The following is a 23772-nucleotide window of genomic DNA, read 5'->3' as shown; positions in this document are numbered from 1 at the left end:
TTCATTTTATGCTATATCCCTTCTCCATCAACAGCCTTTACTCGCCAGCATATGGGGACTAAGTCAAGTACTAAATTTTTGACACGAAGAATGCAAGTTTGCTCAGAAATGGAGCTGAATCTCACTCACTTGATCAACTCCCTTAGCTTTAGGCCATACTCAGTTTTGCAGTTGACTGATCCAAGATGTTGCCAGTGAAGCCCAGCCATTAAAGAGCCAGTGTTGGGACGGTTATATGATAGTGGCTACATTCACACGTTATTGCTGTCTTCAACACAAAGGGCAAAACCAGACATGTCTGTAGCAAGTAATCAACAGATCATAGCTGTATCAAGCCAGCTGTACCTTATTCTCAACAGGACAGGCAGAAAAAATTGATCAGCAAGAACTCTTAATTAATTAGCTACCATAAGTAACCCTCTTACTATCAGTTCTTTTACTCATACCAAGTCTGCTCATAAACAGTTGATAACAAGTCATAATTTCAATGCACTTAAGAATGATATACACCTCCTTTAAAAACTCTTAAGTCTCTGTAAGATGCCACTTATATTCCTGCTTTCAAGTCCACAAAGCTATACCTGCTATGACCAGCAACAGCTATACAGAGTAAAGTGCTTCCCCTTCATACTGGATCTACTGCTCTTAAGACATATCACAGCAACCAGATTTCCCATGAGCATTGCAAGTGGTTTTGCTTCACTAACCCCTTCCCATTTATACACCAAGATAAACTAGTGGCAAAGCCTGTCAGAAAATAAAAATTATGTCCCAGTTTATAGATGGTAAAGCAGGTATATAAGAGTTGGAGAACCTACCAACATCACAACCCAGTTAACATCCACTACCAGAACAGTATGGAAAGGCTCTTAATTCTCCTCCTATTCTGTGACTGTCAGTGGTTTTAAAGCTTTACCATACTGGGGTTCATCCACAGCTACAAAAACAGTCATGCAATTTTTATGGACAGTCAGAGCAACTAACTAAATTAGTGATGACTGCTCCCCTATATTCAGGGGAATAAGTCTGGGACACATTTTTCTCAAGACTATCAAGGTACTCAGATCTAACAGCAAATACTTCTGGACACTCACAGTCTGCTCTTGTCCCTGTGTGTATAAGGCATTAAATTACTCACACACCAGTTGGAACATTCAAGCACCCCACATCAGCCAAGAAAATCTAAATTTCAGTAGACTTAAAACTACAGCCTATGTCACCCCTACTACTTTAAGTCCCTAGTTGGTGTCATATACCCCTTTACATTCATATAAATAATCTCAAAACTAACTTTCAACATACACCTCAGTTTCCAGGAAATGTGATTCACCTGGAGTCCCACAGGCTTTGCTGCTGCAGCCAAATCCAGTATCAATTGAGCCAAACTCACCAACTTACAGATGCTTCTCAACCCCACGTATTTCAGTAAGCCTGGTTTCTATTTTGGAGAACTGAACAGCAACAGAGGTGCACACATGTTCTGCTCTTTAGGCATGCAAGCTTCCTGACTACTATGAGCAGGAGCACACTGGGGTCACATCTTCCTACAAAATAGTTCACATGTACCTGGGGTTTGGGAGCACACAGCAAAAAACAGCTTTTCATAAAGGCTACTGAAAAACAGACAACGGTTGAATTAGTGTACAGAATGAATGCAAAGCAGGAATACATAACTGGCTAACTATAGGCATCCTATACAACAACACTTGCTGTTTGTTTTCTGAATTATTAGTATACAATTGAAGAACTGAAGGCAATCAATACTACAAAAATTTCCATCAGCTAAGATGTTTGGGTCGACTTCTTTTATTGCTTCCCAGGCAGGACGTAGAAATAAAAACTAATGCACAGACATTCAGTACAAACGAATGTTTTAATCGTAGCATATCACTTTGAAAAAGTATTTAATTTACTTCCTCCTAGGAAGTTATATTCCAATAATCATTGACACAGTTCTCAATTTTCTTTTGCAAGGATTTGTTTCTACATTGTATGGGACAGACCTCTTATGTGGCCTATGAATTCTGAATCTTTTCTGTGTTTTAGACAAATAGCACACACTTTAGGTCAACAAGTCAATTAGCTCACAACTTCAACATAACTTTCTCAATTAACATCGTGCACTTCAAAAAAAATTTCTCAAAATCCAGTAATTCTACACAATTTCCTTTCCACTACATACTCCATGTAAGAAAATAAAGAAACTAGTATCCACAAAACCAATACTTTCTTTCCTAAAGATGTAATTCCTGCTTTTACTGTATTTAGCTGTGGTATTAAAGCTTTCTCAGAACACTTGATGGCTCTGGTCACATCACAGCTATTATTTGGTTTGCTTTACATGAAATTCACCAAAGCAAAGAAACTAATGTACCCTTTGAAGAATGACCTTTTGTTTCTCCACTGATTAAGTAGTCTCCCCTTTCTCTCTCTCTCTTTTTTAATAGTATTTTATGAGAGTTACATGGGAATGCCGTCTCTAAGATATCACTCCATGCCTTGGCAGCACTGTTAATGGCATCTTTCAGATTCAATGACTTACACAAACAATGTTGTTCTCTTCTGTCAACAACAATTAGCAATGCTTTTCTGTAGTTCTTTTGGGAAGCCTGAAAAGCAGACAACTAGTAGATAGATAATGGAAGTTGCATTAGGAGGCAAGAATGTGGCAAAAATTTGGTTAACTGTTGTCGGCTAACCCTCTTGTGTGAAGAAGTGTTATTTGGCAGCAAAATCACCTTTTCTTTCAGTTCTAAAAATGGCCAAGAACAGCTGGTATATACTGTGTGCAGAATGGATTCTGGTGGGCTTAGCGGATTGGTAATGGGATAAGAGACCTTTCACCTTTAGGTCAGTAGTTCAAATTCAGCCCAGGTTAGCAGCAATTGAAAGTCTTTACCATCTGACACTGTTTGTTAGACTATTTAAAGTGACTGAAGCAAAGTGTTGTCACAGTAAAACAAGATTCCAGTATTAAGAAATATGTAGTCTCAGCAATCAGCAGCTTGAGACTTTATTTTGAAATCCCACCATTCTGACTTCACAGAAATCTACTCCTCTAACTCCTGACAGCCCCTTTCTCTGCTCCCATTCTCCTGCCCACCTATCACAAGTCATCCTCCAGGCAGCTATGTGCAACCAAGACAGCAAGACCACCACTTGCCATCCCATAGGACTGCTGTAGATACCGAAGTCACCACCTCTCTGTGGCTTTTGGTGGCAATCTGGACTCAGCTCATCACTTTGCTATTTGTATTTTGTTGTTACTGCTGCATGTAGTGCAGCTGCAATATTTTCCAGCACTAATATCCTTCACTAAGTAAACATGTAGCAGGTGCCAATTAGTGATGAGCAACAGACTAAAGATACAATTAAGAGGCTGCTAGAACCAGCAGTTTATAAGCAGTGGAGTTCCAAACCATCTGCAACAGGATTTCTACCTACTTTTAGACATTTTCCTACCATGCTTTTTATATTTTCATGGGTGGACAAACACGAGAAGGAAAGACATGTTGGCTCTGGCAGTATGTTGCATGTAAAAATTCTTCCCACGTTTTACACTAGTTGCAGCCAGTTTTGCAAAAAGACAAATCTCGGGAATATATAATTTTCCAAAGGTCAATAGAATCTGATGAAAACCCAGAAAGTGATACACAAAAGTCTTAGCACTGAGTAATGTTTTATAGGTCTATGGAAGGTTACTTACCTTCACCTTATGCCTTAGAATCAAGTTACTTTAAAAGATCTTAAAAACATTTACAAAAAATACTCCTGTGACAACTGTAAACTAAAAATATAGGTATGCCATTTGCTCTTAGCAAATCTCTCACGAACACATCAGATTATTCTACAAAATTAATTTTTATTTCCTAAAAGGTTGTGACAAAAATACTCAAACTGACACATGAAGAGAAAACCCACTGCTACTGAAATTACCATATTTCTCAACTCTAGTCTACACATATCATCTTTTCAATTACATTAAGCAAATTCAGTCACATTTTGAGGAGGAAAGGAATACTCACATGTTATTTAAATCTCACAAGTCATGAGGGAGGCAGAAGGTTGGGAACAGGCCTGAGACACAAATATACCAATTGTATTGATGGTAAGTGCTCAATTCACATCACTCATTGTACATTTCTCAGTGTTCCTCTAGCCAACAAGGTACTCATTTCAAGGTACTAGAAACATCTAAAATATGGAAAATTTTCCCTTTGCCGTCACTGTTTCACATGTATGAAGCTTAGCTACACCACACACACATTTATTAACAGATATTTTTTAAGTACAGACCACAGACTTCCTTTATATAAAGTCCAAGAGAAACATCATCTATTCTTCCAGTGAAGAAAAGAAGAAACTTTTCTGGTGAAAGTCAGCACTTCTGAAGTACCTTAGGAGATTTTAACATAACTTGGAAGCCAGAAAGGTTATCACTCTAAGGGGTCAGAAACTTTGTATTGATTGCAAAGCTCTTGATAAGTGTTTTAGACCAGGACTGCCCTTGATTAGGCTGATGACAACTAGGCAACAGAAAACACACTATGAGCAGCTATAAAGAATCAGATATTCAGTATCTGGTCTGCCTCAACTTTAACAGTGGAAACTGCCTGAAAACCACTGCAAAAGTGCCCTAAATGACACTGTACAGAAGTTCTCTGCTAGTTGCTAGGACAGACATCTCTATGTTCTCTTGTGGAAAGTAAGAACTAGTTTTACTATGCAATCATCAATCTTCTATCTCATACTTACCAGCTAGCCTCAAAGATGGAAGAAAAGCAGATACAACAAAAAGAACATTGCCAACAGCAAATAGTAAGCCATTCTAGCTGAATCACTTAGAGGCAGTAAAACATCTGTAATAAATTTGTGTAGCATACAAAAGACACAATGGAGTTGATACACCAATTTTCTTTTGCTTCCCAGTCTTGTATAGTATTGCAGCAAGACTTAAAAACTAAATAGAAAACTTCTTTCAAGGTGCTATTTACACTTCTTTCACATAACTATACAACAGAAAAGGTGTATTCCCAAAGAGTCCTCCAAAAGAACAAAGTTAAATAGCAAAATAACAATACAACTCTGATTACTGGAAAATAATTTACCAGAAAGACTGAAAGGTATCCAAAAGATACACCAGAGGGAGGGAAGGGAGATATCAACAGGCAGTGCAAAATACTGGACACAGTTTTAGTTAGCAAATATATTCTGAAGTTTGCATCTAAAATAAAAATGCGACAGCGATCTGATGAGAGATTGCTGAAACGTTGAAACAGACAGAAAATGCATAATTTAGTAGAAATGTTCTGATGATGGTGACAGGTAGCTCTGTCTAATGCACACTGACAAATATCTTAAGAGGATCTTTTATGGATCAGACATCCATCATTTTGGAAAGCTCTTCCAGCTGTGGAGTGTTCAGCAAGAACAAGGCAAGTGAATCTGTTAGTCACTGATCAGTTAGGAGATGCAAAAGGAAAAAAAAAAAAAGACTGAAGCAATACAGGAACATCTGGAGACTATCCTGGTCCTGAAGTTAAAGCTGGACAAGCTTCAGTAGAGCTTCTAGGCTTGGCTCTTAACAGTAGGGAGCAAGTACAATACATTAGTTGCATAACTGTTAGCTGAACAGAAAATAAATCTTGAGACTTGGGAGAAGTGAGAGATCAATTGGGTAAGACTGGGGGAAAATAAGAGAAAATTACTACTCCAGACTCAAGTTAAAATGCTAATTAGAGACAATACAAAGTCAGGATAGAGGCAGTAGAGAATATCTAAACAAGTAGTCTGATTCAAGATTAGTAAATTGCTTTAAGAGTTGGAAAGAATGAGTTTGCTATTATGGAGATTGTCAAACTGCTTAGGCTATACTTCAAAAGGAGTCCAAAGAGTTGCGAAAGCTTTCTTCCTGCCTATGTGGAGACCTTAGAAATTTGGGACTACAAACATGTACCAGTGGGTATTGCAAGGGGAAGACACTGCAAAACAGCAAAGATAATGTCTTAAAAACAACCCACAAAAAGGAATCAAAGGACAGTCCATCACTAATCCCATTTAGGAACTTATGGTCAATAATACTACAGCAAGGAAATGGTTTTCAACTTCTGGTGGGTTATGCAGAAAACCATAAATTAATTTTCCTCTATGTAAACAAGAACATAGAGTCAATGAAAAACATTGGCTCAAGAACTACAAGATGGGGGAAGTGTAAAGAATATGACCAAAGTGAGAGAATTCCTCATAATATTTCAATGAACTATACATTGTCATTAACCACCACTCCCCCCTAACTGAATCTAAGGTGGACCTGATAGTGCCTAGCAAGGGCATGTGAAGTGACTGTCATGGCTACTTCCAAAACCACTGCTGTCCTGCAAGACAAGTTAAAGTTTACAGCAGTCTTACCCTGGCACAGAAGATTGTAACATCTCCTCCCAGATTCTCTTTAACTTCTTTACCCAAAAGCATAAACATACTAAAATCATACATTTACCCAGTTATTGCATAAGATCATGCAAAGACGTCACATTATGAGGATCTCTTTATGTTCTATCATTGCCCACATTGCAGCACACAGGACATAACCTTAATGAAATGTAGCTAAGATAGAATGGGAAGCTTATCAAACTGGTGCTTGATTCCACATTTCAGTCTTTCTGCTGTTATTTAACAAAGTGAGAAAAAGAGGATAAAGGCAATAGAATGGACTCGCAAGTTGAACACTCTTCTGGTCTTCTAGAATGATATCCAGACTTCAAGTTATATACTTGCTTTCTTAGCTTATGGCCAGAAATCCATCATGCAGACAAAAAAGTGGTAGAGGGGTTCATCTCTTCACTTGCAGTGTACATTAGAACTGACTACATGAATTGTCACAAAAACCCATCATCTTGTCAGGTTGCGTTTTTGCACAGTTGCATTCCAGTCACAATTTCAATCATATGCAGATTGCTAGTGTTTCGTTGCTTATATACACATATTGTTTCAATCACACTCCTAGAGAAACTCAGCAAGTGATCATCAAAGTATAAAAAATAAGAAAGAAACTTCAGGGACCAGTAGGCTTCAGGAAAACCTCAGAGCACAGTGGCTAGCCACTTACTGTGAACTCACAGTGGCACTTAGCAGTGACCTTTTGCAAGGTCTTTAGGTCAAGTGTAACAAAGAGAAAAAGCTCTGAACATTTACTTAAGTGCTGTGCAAGGGCTCACTGCTGCAAAGTCTTGCATAGGCAGGTTTATGTGAGTAGATCTTTTAAGTTCAGTGGGAAGTGCTCACATGCATCAAGACACTCATGTTTAAATCTTTGCAGGAGCAGACACTTAAATATGGGAGAAGGTTATGGTGTGTTTATTTAAATAACACTTTTCTGAATCTGAAGAGTTGTTTTTCTTACCTGAAGTCTAGTATTCATTTCCAAGAAGTAGAAATTCTTACTGGAGTCTACAAGGAATTCTACTGTTCCAGCAGAGGAATACTTTACTGCTTTGGCAAGGGCTACTGCTTGTTCCCCCATAGCTCTTCGAGTTTCAGGGTCTAGAAAAGTGCTACAATATAGAAACAAGTACTTTTTTAGTTAAAAAATTATTATTCTATCATTTACTTTTCTGCTTAAACTATGGTCAAAAAAGGACAGCACCATTATTAAAGTTATGAAAACATGTCAAGACTGTCAAATGTATGTCTTTACACTTATATTGCCCCTAAGTAGATACACTGCATGCTTTACAATTATTGCTAATGTACAGGAAATTCAGGATTAACAACCCTAGCCTCTAAAATATAAAATAACACAACACTCTTAAAACAGTGAGATCTAAAATAATGCAAATTAAATTTAAAAAGGACATACAAACCAATGCAATCTTAGAAGACATACTTATTATCCACGTTAATTGCAATACATTCTTTTCCACAAATCTTGGACACACCCATGGGCATCCAAAGAGCAGCTCAGCTTGGGAGCTGCTGTGAACACTGCCCAAATGCCAAGGTCTCTCATTTTAGGAGAGCACTCCACAATTTCCACTGGGCCAGTGAATCAAAAGACTCTGGAAGTCTTTCTGGAAGTAACACATTTTGCTTGTTACTCTCATCTGTACCATAAATTCAGATTTAGATTAACCTATGCAGATTAATTATATATATTTCTGTGGTATTCCACCAAAGCCTTGAAACCAGTTGCCCCTCAATCTGATACATCGATTTTTCAGTGAAAGTACATGTAGTTATTCATCTTGTAAATATACTTACTACTTTTATTTCTGTTTTGACTTACATTCGGCACATAACTCGGCTATCATTTTAAAATTACTTTTGCAAGGGAATAGACAGTCATTTTTACCTTGCCTTTAAGTTACTCTTTAAAACAAAACCACCAAGTGTTACATACATCTTGAGATGGCTTCAACAGTGCCCCCTAATTCTACGGAGGAGCAATTAGGGGCCCTCACCTATCTAAAGTGGCCTCAAAGCCAGTGAAGCTCCATGTGAAGCCCCAGACTGCTCTCAGACAGAAGCCAGTGCTGGGTCAGGACTTATCTTTCAGCACTTATTGTGGTGTTTTTCACTGAGACCTGAACTCACAGAACAGCTAGAGACTTCTGCCACAACAAACCATATTTGACATGACACAAGAAGTGAGCAAATATCTTGGCGAAATAGGAGACAGTGGAATGATTTTCTTTACTGTGAAAGTGTTACTTCACATCTCTGTCCTTCCAGTGCCCACACAGGCAGATTCTGATGGACCATAAGGCAGGCATTCTCAGAATTTCGGAAAAAATTTCTTTCATGGCAAACAATGGGACCAACAGGAAAACAAGTCAAGTCTCATTCAAGAAAGCTGTATAAGATACTACATCAGATGAAAGGGAAGAACAGAAGACACAAAAACTGTGTCATACTTCTAAGAACAGGCACTGGTAAATGTAAAATAGTTTCATAACACTTCTTATTTTGATTCAGTAAAAGAGGATAATACATTACATGAAATCAACATTCCATAATTCAATCATTTCTGCAGGGTTTTGATCATGAAAGGTCAATGAGTGGCTTACGAAGAACAAAATGTTCTCAATATCAGCTTCATACTCTAATTCTAGAATAACCATTATTACTTCTCATATAGATGAAAGAGTTACTCCCCTTCATTAGAGTGGTGTCTTCCAGAGAATGGAATACAGGTGTCACATGGCTAAACTTGATCTCTGCCACACAGTTAAGCTTTACACTCTGAAATGACTGGATCATCCCTACCATTGGCTAGGTTAATTAACCAGAGTTTTCATATTCCCCTCTACTGCTTTACCTTTCAAATACATTGTTTCTCCCTTTTTGAACAATGCACCTTTTATAAACAAGAAAACTCTTCTCCAGTCTAATTAGGGATCACTTGAAAACACAGCATTTTAAACCTGAATTCAAGTCTTTTTCTCACACATACACCTGTTATTCTTTAGACCAAACAGCTCCTATGGCAGCACAAAAGGCACCATAAAAATTTTTAAAGTATTCACAAAATAAAAGCATCAAAAAGAAAAAATAAATCAGACCTGACACTTTATTCATCAGACCTTCATCAAGTTATTGTAAAGTTTATCAAAGGGAATACAATTGGTTTGTCACTTTGTCTCTACAGCCAGGGAAATGACCCACATGGGCAAGATGTTACCTCTCCGCTTCTAGGACATCAGATAAGGGTTCCCAAAATACCCCTATCACCTTCACTCACAGACAAAGTTGAGATTTTGAAAAATAGAAACAGTTACACCATCAGTGGAAATTTACTGCTCAGTTTGGACAAAAAAAAAAAAAACTATCAATAACAATTACCCTTCATCTGAAGATTCCACCACACCGGGGTGCTAAACCTCAATTTTCTAAATGTCAAGGTCAGCTTCCCTGCTCCAAGCATATTGCTTGTTTAAAAAAATTACTTATCTACACAAAACATTATCCTTTGAGATATTCACTGTGTACTACCAGACCATGGGCATAAATAGGCTAAAGGATTTGAGTACACAGTTCTGCCCCCACATCTGAATTCTGCCCACCTATGAATCACGTGCACAGTCACAAACAGAACAGGCTCCCATTTCTCTTAACCCAAAATCCTTCAAGGACTAGACAGTAAGAGGAAATGTAGAGTCTGACATACCTATATGCTGAACAACTCTAAGGAGAACCTGTAGATAGAGTCTAGTTCAATAATGCACCTTCTAAATTCCTGCCGATATACATTCACTCATATTGTCAGTGCCTCTGAACAGATGACCATTCCTTCACACAAGTGGTGAGGCAAATTTGCAATGCTTTAAGAAGCTTCTAACAGGTTCAGAAATTGTTAGATAGGACACATGTGCTCACCAAAGTAAAGTTTTAGAGCATTCCTCTAAGTTACTACTCCAGTTATTGAATAGGATGTCAGTTAATACTCTTGTGCATTTTATTTTGATTAATCCCAAAGGATCCATGGCTTTTCTGATAAACCCATAGGTCTTGTTTCTCCACATAGGAAATAATCTCTTATTAACCACTCCAGCAGACAGGAAAATACAACCACACCTTCCTATTTTTCCTTGCCAAAGTACAGTGTCTCATGGCAACTGCCTGTGAAAATGAACAGAGAAGAGCTTGGGCAGTTGAGGAACAAAAACCTCAACTAAGGGACTACACTAAGACTATTAAATGCCACTCACATGACTCATCTCTTTAAATGTTATCCTCTGTGAAATGAGAGGACATCAGCATATCCAAAAACATGTAAAAGTAGAAGCAGATAAAATTACGGTACATCACTGGAAGCTTTGTGCATCACTAACTTTGCTGAGCACAAACTAAAAAAACTAGAGATGTCTGGATGTATCTTATTGTCTGTGGTTCCCAAAACAGAGGGAACAACAACTCACATGTGAAACTCACTATGTGAAAAGGGTACAAGCAAAGTTTTTGGTCTCCTATTTGAATCTGGGGGACTGAGCACCATGAACACCAGGGGTCCCTTGAATATTGTAACCTCAGTGTGTAAGCTAAATGGATTTCTCTCCTCAAAACAGAGAGGGTATTTTGTTTGTTTGTTTGTTTGTTTTTTTGTTTTTTTTTTTTTAACAAAAGCCTAAACTTCCCTAGGAAACCTGGAGATACAAACACAAAATGATCCCATATGGATAAGTTCAGCAGCTGCAGACTTAGCTTTAAGAAAATTATAGGTTACTCTCCAAGCCAAAAGGCTCTCAGTCTCTTAACTTAGACACATAATAGAGTAAATTAAAAAAGGCACGAGACGAGGCCAATGTCAAAAGCCCTAAATTGTCCAAAAGGCAAAAAAAAAAACATTTTAGCCCATAACATCCCTATCTCCCAGGCCTCATGAAATAAAATAAAAAGAGTTCTTAAGAGTTCCAGAGTTCTTAATAGCAGCCACCATTTAAAACAGGAGAAAAGAGGACAGTCTATTTCCTACATCCAGCCATACCAGAAGAGGTGTGTCCAGGAGTCCTCAAGCTATCAAACGGAAACAGCATTTACAAGAAGGGTTAACAGGAGGCTTTAGGGTCTCTCTGGTGTCTCACAGAACTTAATGCCCTACTTATCTTGTAACCCTTTGACAATCAATGGGTTCTGCAGCCAAGTGCAAGTGGCTGTAAGGCAGGTAACACTTCCAAAGCTGCCAGAAGAAGTCTGGCAGAGTCTAAAACATTCAACAACAAAAAGGAAGAAAGGTTTTCATGCCGAATTTTGGAAGTTATTGAGTTGCCCACACTCTAGTAGGGTCATAGGAAGGGATAAGAAAACTTAATGGCAACTCCAACAGAGAAGCCCGAGAAAGTAAAGGTTGGTATTTCTGATGAAAGAAAACACTCTGATCACAGCTGGCTGGTGAAAGAAAGACATATCATGCCACTTTAATTGACCACAGGCATGGAGAAGGAGCAGGCAGGAATAACAGGCACTGCCTTACATATATTCATGAGGCAGAAGATCATTTAAGTGCTTAGGTACACGTACATGCACATGTGCATTATATCAGGACCTGAAATACTTTCCACAACAACACAGGAAGATTTTTAGGCATAAGCAGCATAAGTTTCTAAGAAATACACAAGCACTAGCAGGAAGCATTTATAAGTGGATTTGTATCTTCAGATTTAAACGTTGTTCTTTTATTTAAAATATAGGCCAAACAGTGGCAGTCCTGCAATTATGATTCAACATTAACTAATAAGGAACCTCTAAAGAAATGTCATTTGGGTGTTGTGTTTTCCTCACATCCCAAACTGTTACATCACACAGTTCCGTGCTATAAAAAATATGGCAAACCCATCCCAGCTGGTGAAGATATTACACTGGTAATTCCCACAGGCATTACCTGCCTTTCTGAAATCAGAATTTCTTGCTGCCCTCTTTACACATGTATTCTCTGATGACTGCTATGCGACAGTAAATACAGCAAGGCCATATCTTGCATAGCAGCAAGGAATTTCAGCTTCACATTAAACCAGTAAGATTAAAACAATTTTGCACTTTTGCATCTAGATCTCTAGTTCACTGCCATGAATGGTACTAAAAGTGCTGCAGAGTATTTTGTACTTCCAATTCAAATGGAAATACACAGTATTATATGGCCTCTACACAATTATTCTAACAGTCAAATACCTGTATCCATGGTAAAATTCATACTTATTTCATATTTTACTTGACTTTTATATCCAAAAGTAAATATTAAAGGAAAATACCATATATACACACAAAGCCATACCATACACATTGGATTGTTAAGATCCAAATCCATTTTATGCAAGATCATTTTAAAAATTAACTACACAATACTAGTTTTCTTACAGAAAGACACTGTAAAGCAAAATCAAAACACCCTCAAGAACGACATCAAATTGCACTACAGTCAAATGACTGTAACAAACATTTATTTTCTTTGTGCTTTTTAATAGAATAAAATTTTCTTGCATTTGTACAATAAATAAAACCAGCAGGCTTCCAAAAGTGATTTCAGTTACTACGAGGCTGCATCAAGAATCCAGTATACACACCTTGGTGCTTCCTCCACAACCTTCTGGTTTCTCCTCTGAATGGAGCACTCTCTTTCATTTAACCACAAGGCATTGCCATGTTTATCTGCCAAAATCTGAAACAATAACACACTGCTATTAACAAACACATGTAGGCATATGGTCTTTTGACGTAATACTGTTATGCAGCATTTAGGGTTTGGGGGTTTTTTCCCATCTAAAAGTAAAGCTTGGGGGGAAAAAATCTCATGTAGGAAATTAACTGTATATGAAATACTAATTGAACATTCCTTCAAATTCTGAGTAGGATTATTCTAAAGCCTCTATGTAGAGTCTGTACATAGCAAAACACCCTCTCACTTCAAAATTTGATTTCTGAATATTAGGGATCTCCTTACAAAAGGCTGAAATAAGATTAAAACTACATTTTCAAGCATTTTAAATTGCACTGCATTACAAAATTACACAAAAGCAAAATATTGCATCAACAAAAAAATCTCAACAGATGCCAAATTTTGCTCCAGAATTAAACACAAAGGTTTTAAGAAAAAAATGTCTAATGGAGCTTCCTTAGTAGGCAAACCACAGTACCCTGTCTTTAATAAAGAAAAAAAAAATCAGAAGCTTTGCTATCCTTCATTAAGGAGAATAAAATTTGCACCTCCCTCAGTACTTTCAAAGGAAATAAAAGCAGTTTTAAGAAATTTTTAAAAAATCATTAACTACAGCTCTTGGCTGCAGCTTCAGTCCATGGAAGAGGTAACAAAATCAAGCATCTAGATCCAACTACAGAAATTACCTGCTAGAAAAAAGCCCATAAGTTGAGCATAGCAGAACTCTTAAATTGATTCTTCAACTTCAAACTAGGGGTGAAAGTAAGAAAGGGAACTCTGTCCCTTTATGAAATTGATGGTATGATGCAGCCATTTCCAATACCAAATACTAGATTTAAAGATTCAAGTAGACTTCTTCCCATCTTATGATGATAAGTCTACACTTATTCTTAGAACAATTTCTTTTAATACAGACCACACCTGCTCCCTTTCTTCCATATAAAATTTTTCTTCTAACCCATGTTTTTTCCATCTATCTTCCTGCTCTGATCTGCGGGAACCCATGCCAATATTCATGCTTCATTCTTTAATAGCTCACTCCTACACTGAAAACTGACAAGATAAAACAAGGAGACAATCTTCCTCAAACTGTGTGAACTCAACCATATCTACTTACATTTGTGACAACGAATCTGTATTATTTATTATTCTTTTTAGCACCACAGAGCAAGTATGGCAGTAGACAAAATGAATTCCTGCACCTATGACACCAATGGTTGCTAAGGCGTGAAAAATCTGGGTAGATGTGACTGAAAACGAGGCAGTGAACACAACTTATGTGCACTGTGCAGCATCAGATCCAGGCACTCTGCGCCCTGTAAGATCAGATGTTTTCCCTCCTAAAAAATTCTGTTGTGCTCCCAGAAATTTATGGAGCTCTCTAAGGGAAAAAGAGGTCTAGAAGACTGAAAATTTTAGGATTTTTTAAACTACAGCATCTCCCAGAATCCTCCTTCCTGTCCAGGGGGAGGTTTAGCAGCAGCAGTAGCACCAGGATGCTCCAGCCAACTGCTATCTTCCCTAGCAAGGGACTCAACACAAAGAGGGGAGAGGGGAATAAAAACAGATACTTCCTACCTAAGTGCACACCCATCCAGTCCTAGAGGAGCTCTACAAATTCATGGGGCCCTACAAGAAATCATTTGGAAGGTCCAAAGATTTTGGACTAATTTTTTTGTGGGGGGTGATTTTAGTATTAAAGCAGTACCTCTAGAGCATAGCATGGCACTTGATGGAAAAATCACTGTCCTGTAAGCAGAATGATTCCTTGTGAGCACTTCTGCTCCACTGTTAGAAAGCCTACAACTTTCCACAGAATTGTGTCTCATCAAAACAAAACAAAAAAAAAATTAAAAAAAATTGGAACATTACAATAAAAATTGGTCATTGTGCATCTGTCCTCTCTCTCTCTGTATTTTTCAGAAGAGGATAATAAATTTTTTCAATGCAAGCAGTAAATTTTTTCCACTTCAGGACTTTTCTCATATCCTACTAAATTTCAGCAACCTGGATCTTAAAATAAATGTTTTTCTATTATTAGTTAATGGAAAAAAGATACATGGATGAACATCTACTGTGAGAAAGTAATTACAAATAGAATAAGCCAACAACATCCAGCATTAGGCTTATTTTTTATTCTGTGTCCACTGTTTCCAGTAAAAGAAACTAACCATAAAACAATTGTATTTCAGAAGACATTTGCAGCGTTCCAAAATAATTATCTCTGAGATGTTGTGAGATTCCAGTACAAATCTCACTAAAAATGCATGACCCAGCTACAGCTTTTGTTTCTATTATCTAAACATACATAACAGAAAATGCCCCATTTTTCAGGATTAGATGATTCGGACATTAGTACATGCTATGCACATCTACATGCATTTGCAATAATAAAAATAATTAAATATGCAGTGGAATCCCTCCTACATGATTCAGCTAAATTCTGTTTCCAGTTGTAGGACTGTTCACGTACTCTTACTTTAAACTTTTTATCAGATACTTCAGAAGAATGAGACTTCAAATCAGTTCAAGCATAAAGTGTATTTGGACTCTATTTTCCTGTTAATTGTTTTAGTCTTTTCTCATGTTTTACAAAGTGATTGTTTTATAGCTAGACACAGGAAACTTCTTATTTAACAATTTTAAGTACCAGTGCTTTGGAGAAATATAAGGAAGCTAAAAAAAGTTCCATTTAAAAGTCACTGCTAAATTAATAAATATTTGGCATCTGGTCTCAAATTGTTTGTATATTCAGCAGTTTGAAAATGAACGAAGGTCAACGTCCTAAAACTGATTAGAACATCAAGTTAAAATGATATGCTATGAGATTGTTAAAAGCTACCATCAAAGTGCTTGTATAAGGAAAATAACGTTTACTGTATACCCATTATAAATAAAACTATAAATTATTAATAGCAAAGACATTTTATTGAACTTATTCAACCGTTCTTAAATACAGTACTACTTAATTTTTGAGGTAACCCTTTTTTAAACCCAAAGGAATCAAGACAATGTAAATACTGCCCCAAACTCATAGAAGTATGAAGGAACCAATCTCATCTAACTTTTGTCATTGAAGAATCAGTAGGAACCTGCTGAATCTCCCAAATCTGCAAGCACTGAAAGAGAACTTTAAGGTGTACTGATCTGCACAGACAAAAAGAGAAAAAAGACATATGTAGCCAAAAATTATTAGTCATAGCAAGGGAATACAGAAAGATGCTCTAGCAATCTGACCTCTCTGAACCCTAAGATCAATGCTGAAATCAAGTTCACTATGTACCTTTCCATGACTTTTCAATAGAGAATAAGATTTCATTTTTACACTGTTTCTTAATTTTGCTGTTGGACTGTTTACAGACCATTTCTTCATTTCACTCTTCCTTCCCCCTTCTACTCCTCTCTGCTGAGATCATAACAGGAGCACAAGATCCAGCTCTGGAGTCCTCAGTACAAGAAAGACATGGGTCCGTTGGAACAGGTCCAGAATAGAGCCACAAAAACAATCAGAGGGTCTGAACACCTCTCTTGTGAGGAAAGGCTGAGAGATTTGGGGTAGCTCAGCCTGGAAAAAGAAGGCTCTGGGGAGACCTAATTTCAGCTTTTCAGTACTTAGAGGGGGGCTGATAAAGATGGAGACAAACTTTTTAGCAGGGCCTATAGCGACAGGAAAAGGGGTAATGGTTTTAAACTACAAAATAATAGATTTAGACTAGATATAAGGGAGAAATCTTTCATTATGGGAGTGGTGAAACAACAGAACAGGTTGCCCAGAGAGGTGGTGGGTGCCCCATCCCCAGAAACACTCAAGATCAGGTTGGACAGGGCTCTGGGCAGCCTAATCTAGTTGAAGATGTCCTTGCAGTGGGTTGGACTAGATGGCCTTTCAAGGTCCCTTCCAGCCCAAACCATTCTATGATTCTATGATCTGCAAGTTAGCCCCATAGGAAGCAGCAAGTTGTGAGCACACATCTGGCAGAGTGAAAAATGTTAAATGTTAAATATTTCTCTCTTAGAAATCATTCCACACTATCAAGTTTACTGTTGTTGTTTCACTCAGTTATTGAGCTACTTCAGGCTCTCACTAAAAAAAAAAAAAAAACAAAAACAAAAACAAAAAAAAAAAAAAACCAACCAAAAAAAAAACACACCACACCACATGCCACAACACAGAAAATGTTTAGATCTTGCACAAAAAGGAATGAAATTTCTGTGTAAAAAATGACATCTCTGTTGAGGAAATGAAGATGCTCCATATAGATTTCTTATCAGGAAATACCTCAAGGCTATTGACAAATACAATTCAGCTACCTACATAAGATCAAATATCACTAATTTTGAAATCATAACTTTGTGAACAAATGCCTAGTAGAAATAACTTTTGTTCTGCATCAGGAGACCTGACTGAACTCTAAATCCAATAAATTATAGAAATGGAAATAATGTGGAAGTTAAAGAGAATACACCTGATTTTGAACCACAAACTACCCAAAATGGGATTCAAATTGTCTTTAGTTCCTAAGTAGAATTAGATACTTCAGAACAAAATTCCAAAATACTGACAAAACCACAAAGACCTTGCAACCAGTTGTTGGCATGGCAGTTCTTGAACCCCTACATCCCCTGCTGCACTCAAGCACTCCAACAGGATCCAGAGTTCAAACATCCAGCTTTCAGGACAGATGCCTACAACATTTTTTTTTGTCCCCCAACAAACTGAGCATAGTTCACAGTCTTCCTGCTAAAGAAAGGCTAGGGAATAAAAACAGGAAGGCTGTATTGTACATGATAGCCATGTAGTTTGAGCAATGGCCCAAGACACCGGAAAACACAAGACTCTAGGCCTTTTTTAGTGGAGTGTTTGAAACATTTTGAACTTTGATTTATTTATGAGTTCAAACCTCATTAAATAAATACACAGTAATAGTAGCAATAATAATAATAGTACAAACCTGGATTTCTATGTGACGAGGGTTATCAATGAACTTTTCTATCAGTAAGCGATCATCACCAAAACTTGAAGCAGCTTCTTGAGATGAAAACCTAAAACCTTCCCTTAAATAAAGAAAACAAAAAGAATAGCTTGTATTTAAGAAATCCTGAAGCATACAAGAACATTTACTGATTTCACTAAACAGTCAATCTTCACTAATCAACACACACATCTATAAACCAAGTTATACCATTTGCAGTTGATTCTGCAATTAATCCCTTTTTTCATGCTTTTTTACAAAGTCAAAAAAAATCCCAACCAACCACAAACCAAACCATTCTCAAAGCACAAAAAAATCAGTGTGTTTAAGAAGCCTGAACATTTACTACAATTATGTATTCATTTTCTTCTGCAAAACTAATAAAGTAATTGAATTTTAAGACCCAGTGATTACCAAGTACTTGCTATGCAGATGTAAAGGTGAAGCTCACCATTACTTACAGCACACAGCCCTCTTAATACTCAAGAACAGCAGAGGTTGGTTAATTCTGCATTAAAGAACTGCAAATATAATATTACAGTCACTGCAAATTCCACCACTGAACACAACCTAAAGATGCAATACTTGACCTCACAGAACACACCAGCTGTACTAGTAGTTTTTCCCTGCTTTAAGTATAAGTGAGTGTTATACAGAGCACTCTGTATGTTTCCCTCTGTTTCTTCTCTTAGATATGTAGTTAAACAAATTAAAGTTTGCAAGATACTTTATTTATTAACTTTTTTTTTTTCCTAAATAGCAGAAAGAATATTCCTTAGGTCATAAGCTCTGACAAACAAGTTCATGAACAGCTTTCTCAGGGTGAGACAGAGCATAATGCAGGGACCCAAAGGCTTCACTGCAATTTTCTACAGGCTCTGTAAGTCACACATTAGTGCCATTCATGTTGACACATATGGAAAGCTTGGTCAAGTTTTGGTGTCACTGACTACTGAAACAGCATGCCTGACATCTGTGTCCAGAATAAGAACTACAGTACAACTGAGTTGAAGTTTTCATGGTTTCCATGTCTTGGATGTAGTTAACCCAGACCACAGATTCACAAGATAGATAAATTTACAGTAGAGAAATGTGTATATTTAAAAGTATATCTTCCCATTTTTTCAACATTGTGGGATAATACATGTTGTAATTTTGAGAGATTATACCTAATGTACAACTTTCCTAAACTCATACTTAACTTCAATATATTTAATTACCTAGTAGAGATAAAAAAGAGACAACAAAATTAGTGATTCTGCGCACTACCTGATGTGTCCAAAAATAAAAGGGCCAAAAACAAACAGCCATACATAGTGTTTCTTATTGAAACTGATTTACAGCTACTTTAACTCCTATATCAAAGGCTCTGTTTTGTTTTGTAAACATTTTTGTGTCACATACTTTTATGCCCAATTATTCACAATTGACTTTTTCTTTCACTGAAGGAAGAGTGCTAATTAGAAATCTAAACTGCAATACTTGTTAAAGACAGGTGCCTAATCATCTCATCCATACGTCTGTAAATCTTTTTAAATTATATATAATAGAAATTACTATCTCAGATATTCTGTCCTTGTTTTATCTTACAACACTGTGCAGTTGCAATTGGCCACTGACAAAAATTACTTCCAAATAGATGTGAGGGGAAAAAAATGAAAAGAAATAAGAAGCAGAGCAGGCTTTTTAGGAAGGCTGTGTAATCTCAGTGCAAAATCCAATCAGGCAAAGCTCTAAGCAATCAATTTAAACTGAGAGCTGATGCTATTCAGAGGATGAAGCTGGACGAGATGCTGTCTCTAGATCCCTTCAAACATGCACAGTTACAGAGAGGAAAAACAGGATCTCTCTAAGGTTCACCTCTTCCCCTACAGTACATTACTCACACTGAAGTTTAAGTTGTACTAAAGCATTACTGATGTTGCCACAAGCCTTCCTGCGGTAGTCTGAAGTGAAACAGCCATGCCAACTTTCTGCCTCCAGCTCTGATATCAGCAGTGCTGCTTTAATTAAAACAATTTTCTTTTGAGGCAGTCAGACACTAACAAAAGACTGCGTTCATTATGTAAAATTTCAGTTTTCAGAATCGGGAGATAGTAAGAGAACATTTTTTTCTTGTTGAGGCCAGCATTAGAAGGGCCATCTAGTTAAAAAGCAGATGTTTGATAGCCATTAGTATAGTAGAAGCCCTCTAAAACCCTGAGAAGTTCAGTAGCCAATAGACATTCAAATGCTGTTGACTTCACACACAGAACCAATACAGATTGCTTCAGCTTAACTCCAAATTTTTAAAAAATCAACTAAAATTATCTAGTCACAGCATTTTACATATGTTTACACATGTAGATGGCATGAATATGCGAATGTGTGGGTTTTTTTCAAAATACAGGTTTAGGAAACACTGTTCCTTACTTATCCCATAGATTCCTTCCCCTTACCTGAACAGCACATACCTGTGCAGGACAGACCAAAGATGTTAAGCCCATACACTCCTGTTTTTGCACAGTACTTTGAAAGGCCAAATGCAATGCTTTGGGAAGATAATAAACTTAATGCATAGGCTTGTAACAGGTAATGCTGTTGAGTTTTTAAAGCCTTGTCCTCTTATACTGCACACTTCATATATCCTTTTCTTTAGGAGGTGGAGGATTCAAAATGATTTTGCTACTTATTATTCCACATTAACTTCTTCCAGTCCCATTGCTCATTCCAAGCACAAGGCCACAGAAGAGAAATTATAAGGGGTTCTTGGAATCTGAGAGCAGATGTTTGATTTCCATTCATAAAATTGGCATAAGCACCAAGAAAGAATTTCAGAAACAGGACAATTTACATTTTCCTATTATGTTAAAAAACAAAATAATCTCTCTAAACATCTGTTGCTGGAAGCTGCCTTGCTAAAAACTTTCAAAACAGATACCCATTAAGCATGCAAAACTTCAATATCTAGGAAAAGTTACAGAAGGTAAGACAATAGGGGGGAATTACATAAAGCTCAAAATTTTTCAAAGGTAACTCTTAAAAAAATAATTTAGTACAAATTTCCAACTTGGAGGGTATCATGTCTGCAGCTGAAGCTACTAGCTAAAGAAACTAATTTCTTGCAAATCCACAGAGCTTAAAACATGGGCCAATAGCTCCTGTATGATGACCTCTGACACTCAACCTACAAGCAAGTAAGTGTCTTTACATGCAAAGATCCATCACAAGCTCTGCCAGAAAATTTCAACCTGTTCTTTGGAAAAGACGGAGTCCTGAATTTAATTCCTTTTCAGAGCTGACAGGCCACCATTTGGAGCCATGAAGGCTAAAGATTTAATTAGACAATCAATTGTTATGAGTATACTGGAAGCAAGAAGCCTTCAGTTTCTCCACAAAGAGGGAATGATCCAGATGAGGTGCAGATAGTCAGACACATGCCCTGGTCATGTTCTGCTGTACTGCACCATGAATTTCATGTTTCCTGTACCTGGAAAGCACTTTCAGATCAGGTTCACTGGGGTGCAAGTGCAAAGGCTCTTAATATACAAAACCAGAGCTGGGATGATCAATGACTACGTTAAAAATACTTTTACATACAGATCACAGCAGAACTTTCTCAGGCTGCAAAAAAATCTACCAACCTGAACTAAAGATAAGCTGCTTTTCAGAAATCTGCCCTTCATTTTCTATATAATTTCAAGTGGGCATCTATTAGGTTAAGAAATCAAATTTCTAAATTATACTTCTGCTAAATTATACTTCTCCAAACCAAGAAAACTAGCTAGGGATTACATTAGAGTGAACATGGGACTATTTTAGTTTCAGTGGGTCAGTGGCTTGAAATGTACACAAAATTCAACTCTAGAACTTGACCAAAATTTGGAAAAAAAGCAATAGAAGTGTTAATTGGGAGGGACTCAGATCTTAAAAAACACAACAGCAGCCCTATCCAGAGAAGGGGTCAACACTGAAGCCTTCCACAGTGAAGGGCATGTGAACGGCTATTTCAAAAAACAAACTGTAACACTGACAAAACTGTACCAGTATTTCTTTAATAAATACTAGCCAAAAATTAATAGAAAGCTTAGCTATAGCTGGAATAACATATTAATTACAGAGGATCTAAAACAATTGTCATCACTTGGCATATTTAAGGGATGTGAAAGATGAAGCAGTAAGTCACCACAGAGAATAATTCTATTACCGTAGCAATTAAGTTCCTCAGATCAGTCTTTTCCACTTCCAGTGGCTATTTCTACATTATGCCACATATTCATTTAAGGCTTCTTATTGTACACATAGCCAGTTGAAACAAGAAAGGTTTTCAACAAGCCTGAAAATTCAAAATATGTTTCAAACAAGGAGATTCTTCACCCAGAAGGTGGTTGGGCACTAGCTGTGGTTATGGAAACCACAGCCTTTCTCCAAAATAAGTTAGCAATCATGATTTTAGATCCACTTTTACTTTAAAACAGTTACTTTAATCAAGCTTCTTTGCTCCTTTCTGAACTAAACAAGAAATGAACGCCTTCCTTTCAAGTCCAACATATGAACTGCTGCCTGCACAAGATCAAGGCAGTAATTTAGGATTCTAAAGCAGTAGCAATAGAGTATCCTTTTAAGAAAGAAGGTTATTCTAGATCTTCATTCTAATGCACAAAACATTTTCCTATTTAGATTTGAATACAAATGGACTACACAGAGCATGGTACAAATAAACCCACCATGTTTTCTTTAAATCTAAAACTTAACTGCTAGATGTTCATTATTCTTTCATCCAATTTTTAGGTTTTGACAAACATAAAATTAATATGGGACAGAAAAATGACAAGGAAGTCCTGCAGGTGGCTAAATTAAACTAATGAAAATTTCAGTTGTACTTTGAGTTTACTCCAGCACATGTGCTGCTCCCTCTATGCAGAAAGGAAAACATTCAGGTTATTTTGGATCAAATAGGCTTTTCATTACAAGTTTAGAAAAATCATTAAATACTTTTTTCTATAAGATCAGCAGCACATGGAGTTGTAATGAGGCTCCCTCGCTGCCAGACCATCAGAAGAGAATGGATTGTAAAATTCCAAGTCAATAACAAAACATCATGCAATGTTCAGGATTCAGACAACCAGTAAGAGACATAAAAACATCTCTGTGTTGAAACACGTGTTGTTTCAAAACAGACAAAAGTACAATAGCTTGCTGATACAAGTACTTTAAACACAGAAGTATGCAATTTATTAGAGCACATTCTGGTAACACCGTATGTGTTCCCACATATGAATTATCAGTCTCATCAACTTTAACAGAACTAATGGCATACATTAATGTTTTGAATCAGGGCCAATAAATATTCTACCTAACACAGAGAATTAATAAATCAGCATTCTGAAAGGCATACAGCAAAATGTTATTTACAGTCTAACATTGGACTAACAGCAGTTGTAAATGTTGGTTTTTTATCTAAATTAATGGACGATGTTTTGTAAGATTAATGCAATAATTAATTAGAAATAGGCACTTGTTAACTACCAAAGTATATTTCTCACTATGCTAAAGGGAGAAAACCAAATAATATCCAATTTCTCTGTCTAACATTTCATATCTGCTCAACTGTCAGCTTACAATGGCTTAATGTCGGGACTTCAGTAACTGCAGCATTCATCAAGGCAAGCTTTT

The 23772-nt window shown here is 36.9% G+C and overlaps 1 protein-coding gene across 10 annotated transcripts in view; it reads right to left on the bottom strand.

The window, feature by feature from the left end:
* Nucleotides 1-23772, bottom strand: part of PCCA (propionyl-CoA carboxylase subunit alpha) — a 270129-nt gene that overhangs the window by 157309 nt on the left and 89048 nt on the right. For 9 of the 10 annotated variants that reach the window (XM_068182524.1, XM_068182527.1, XM_068182525.1 and 6 more), the window contains 3 exons: nt 18097-18199; nt 13053-13147; nt 7400-7550 (listed from right to left, as the gene is read on the bottom strand). In XM_068182524.1, the coding sequence (XP_068038625.1) occupies nt 7400-7550; nt 13053-13147; nt 18097-18199 (349 nt within the window). The remainder of the gene's footprint in view (nt 1-7399; nt 7551-13052; nt 13148-18096; nt 18200-23772) is intronic. The other variant, XM_068182532.1, reaches the window with a different exon arrangement.

Source organism: Anomalospiza imberbis, chromosome 2 (assembly GCF_031753505.1).
Source record: "Anomalospiza imberbis isolate Cuckoo-Finch-1a 21T00152 chromosome 2, ASM3175350v1, whole genome shotgun sequence".
In the NCBI taxonomy this organism is placed as follows: Eukaryota; Metazoa; Chordata; class Aves; order Passeriformes; family Viduidae; genus Anomalospiza; species Anomalospiza imberbis.
Note: the sequence above shows the minus strand (reverse complement) of the source record. Positions and strands in the feature narration are given on the sequence as shown.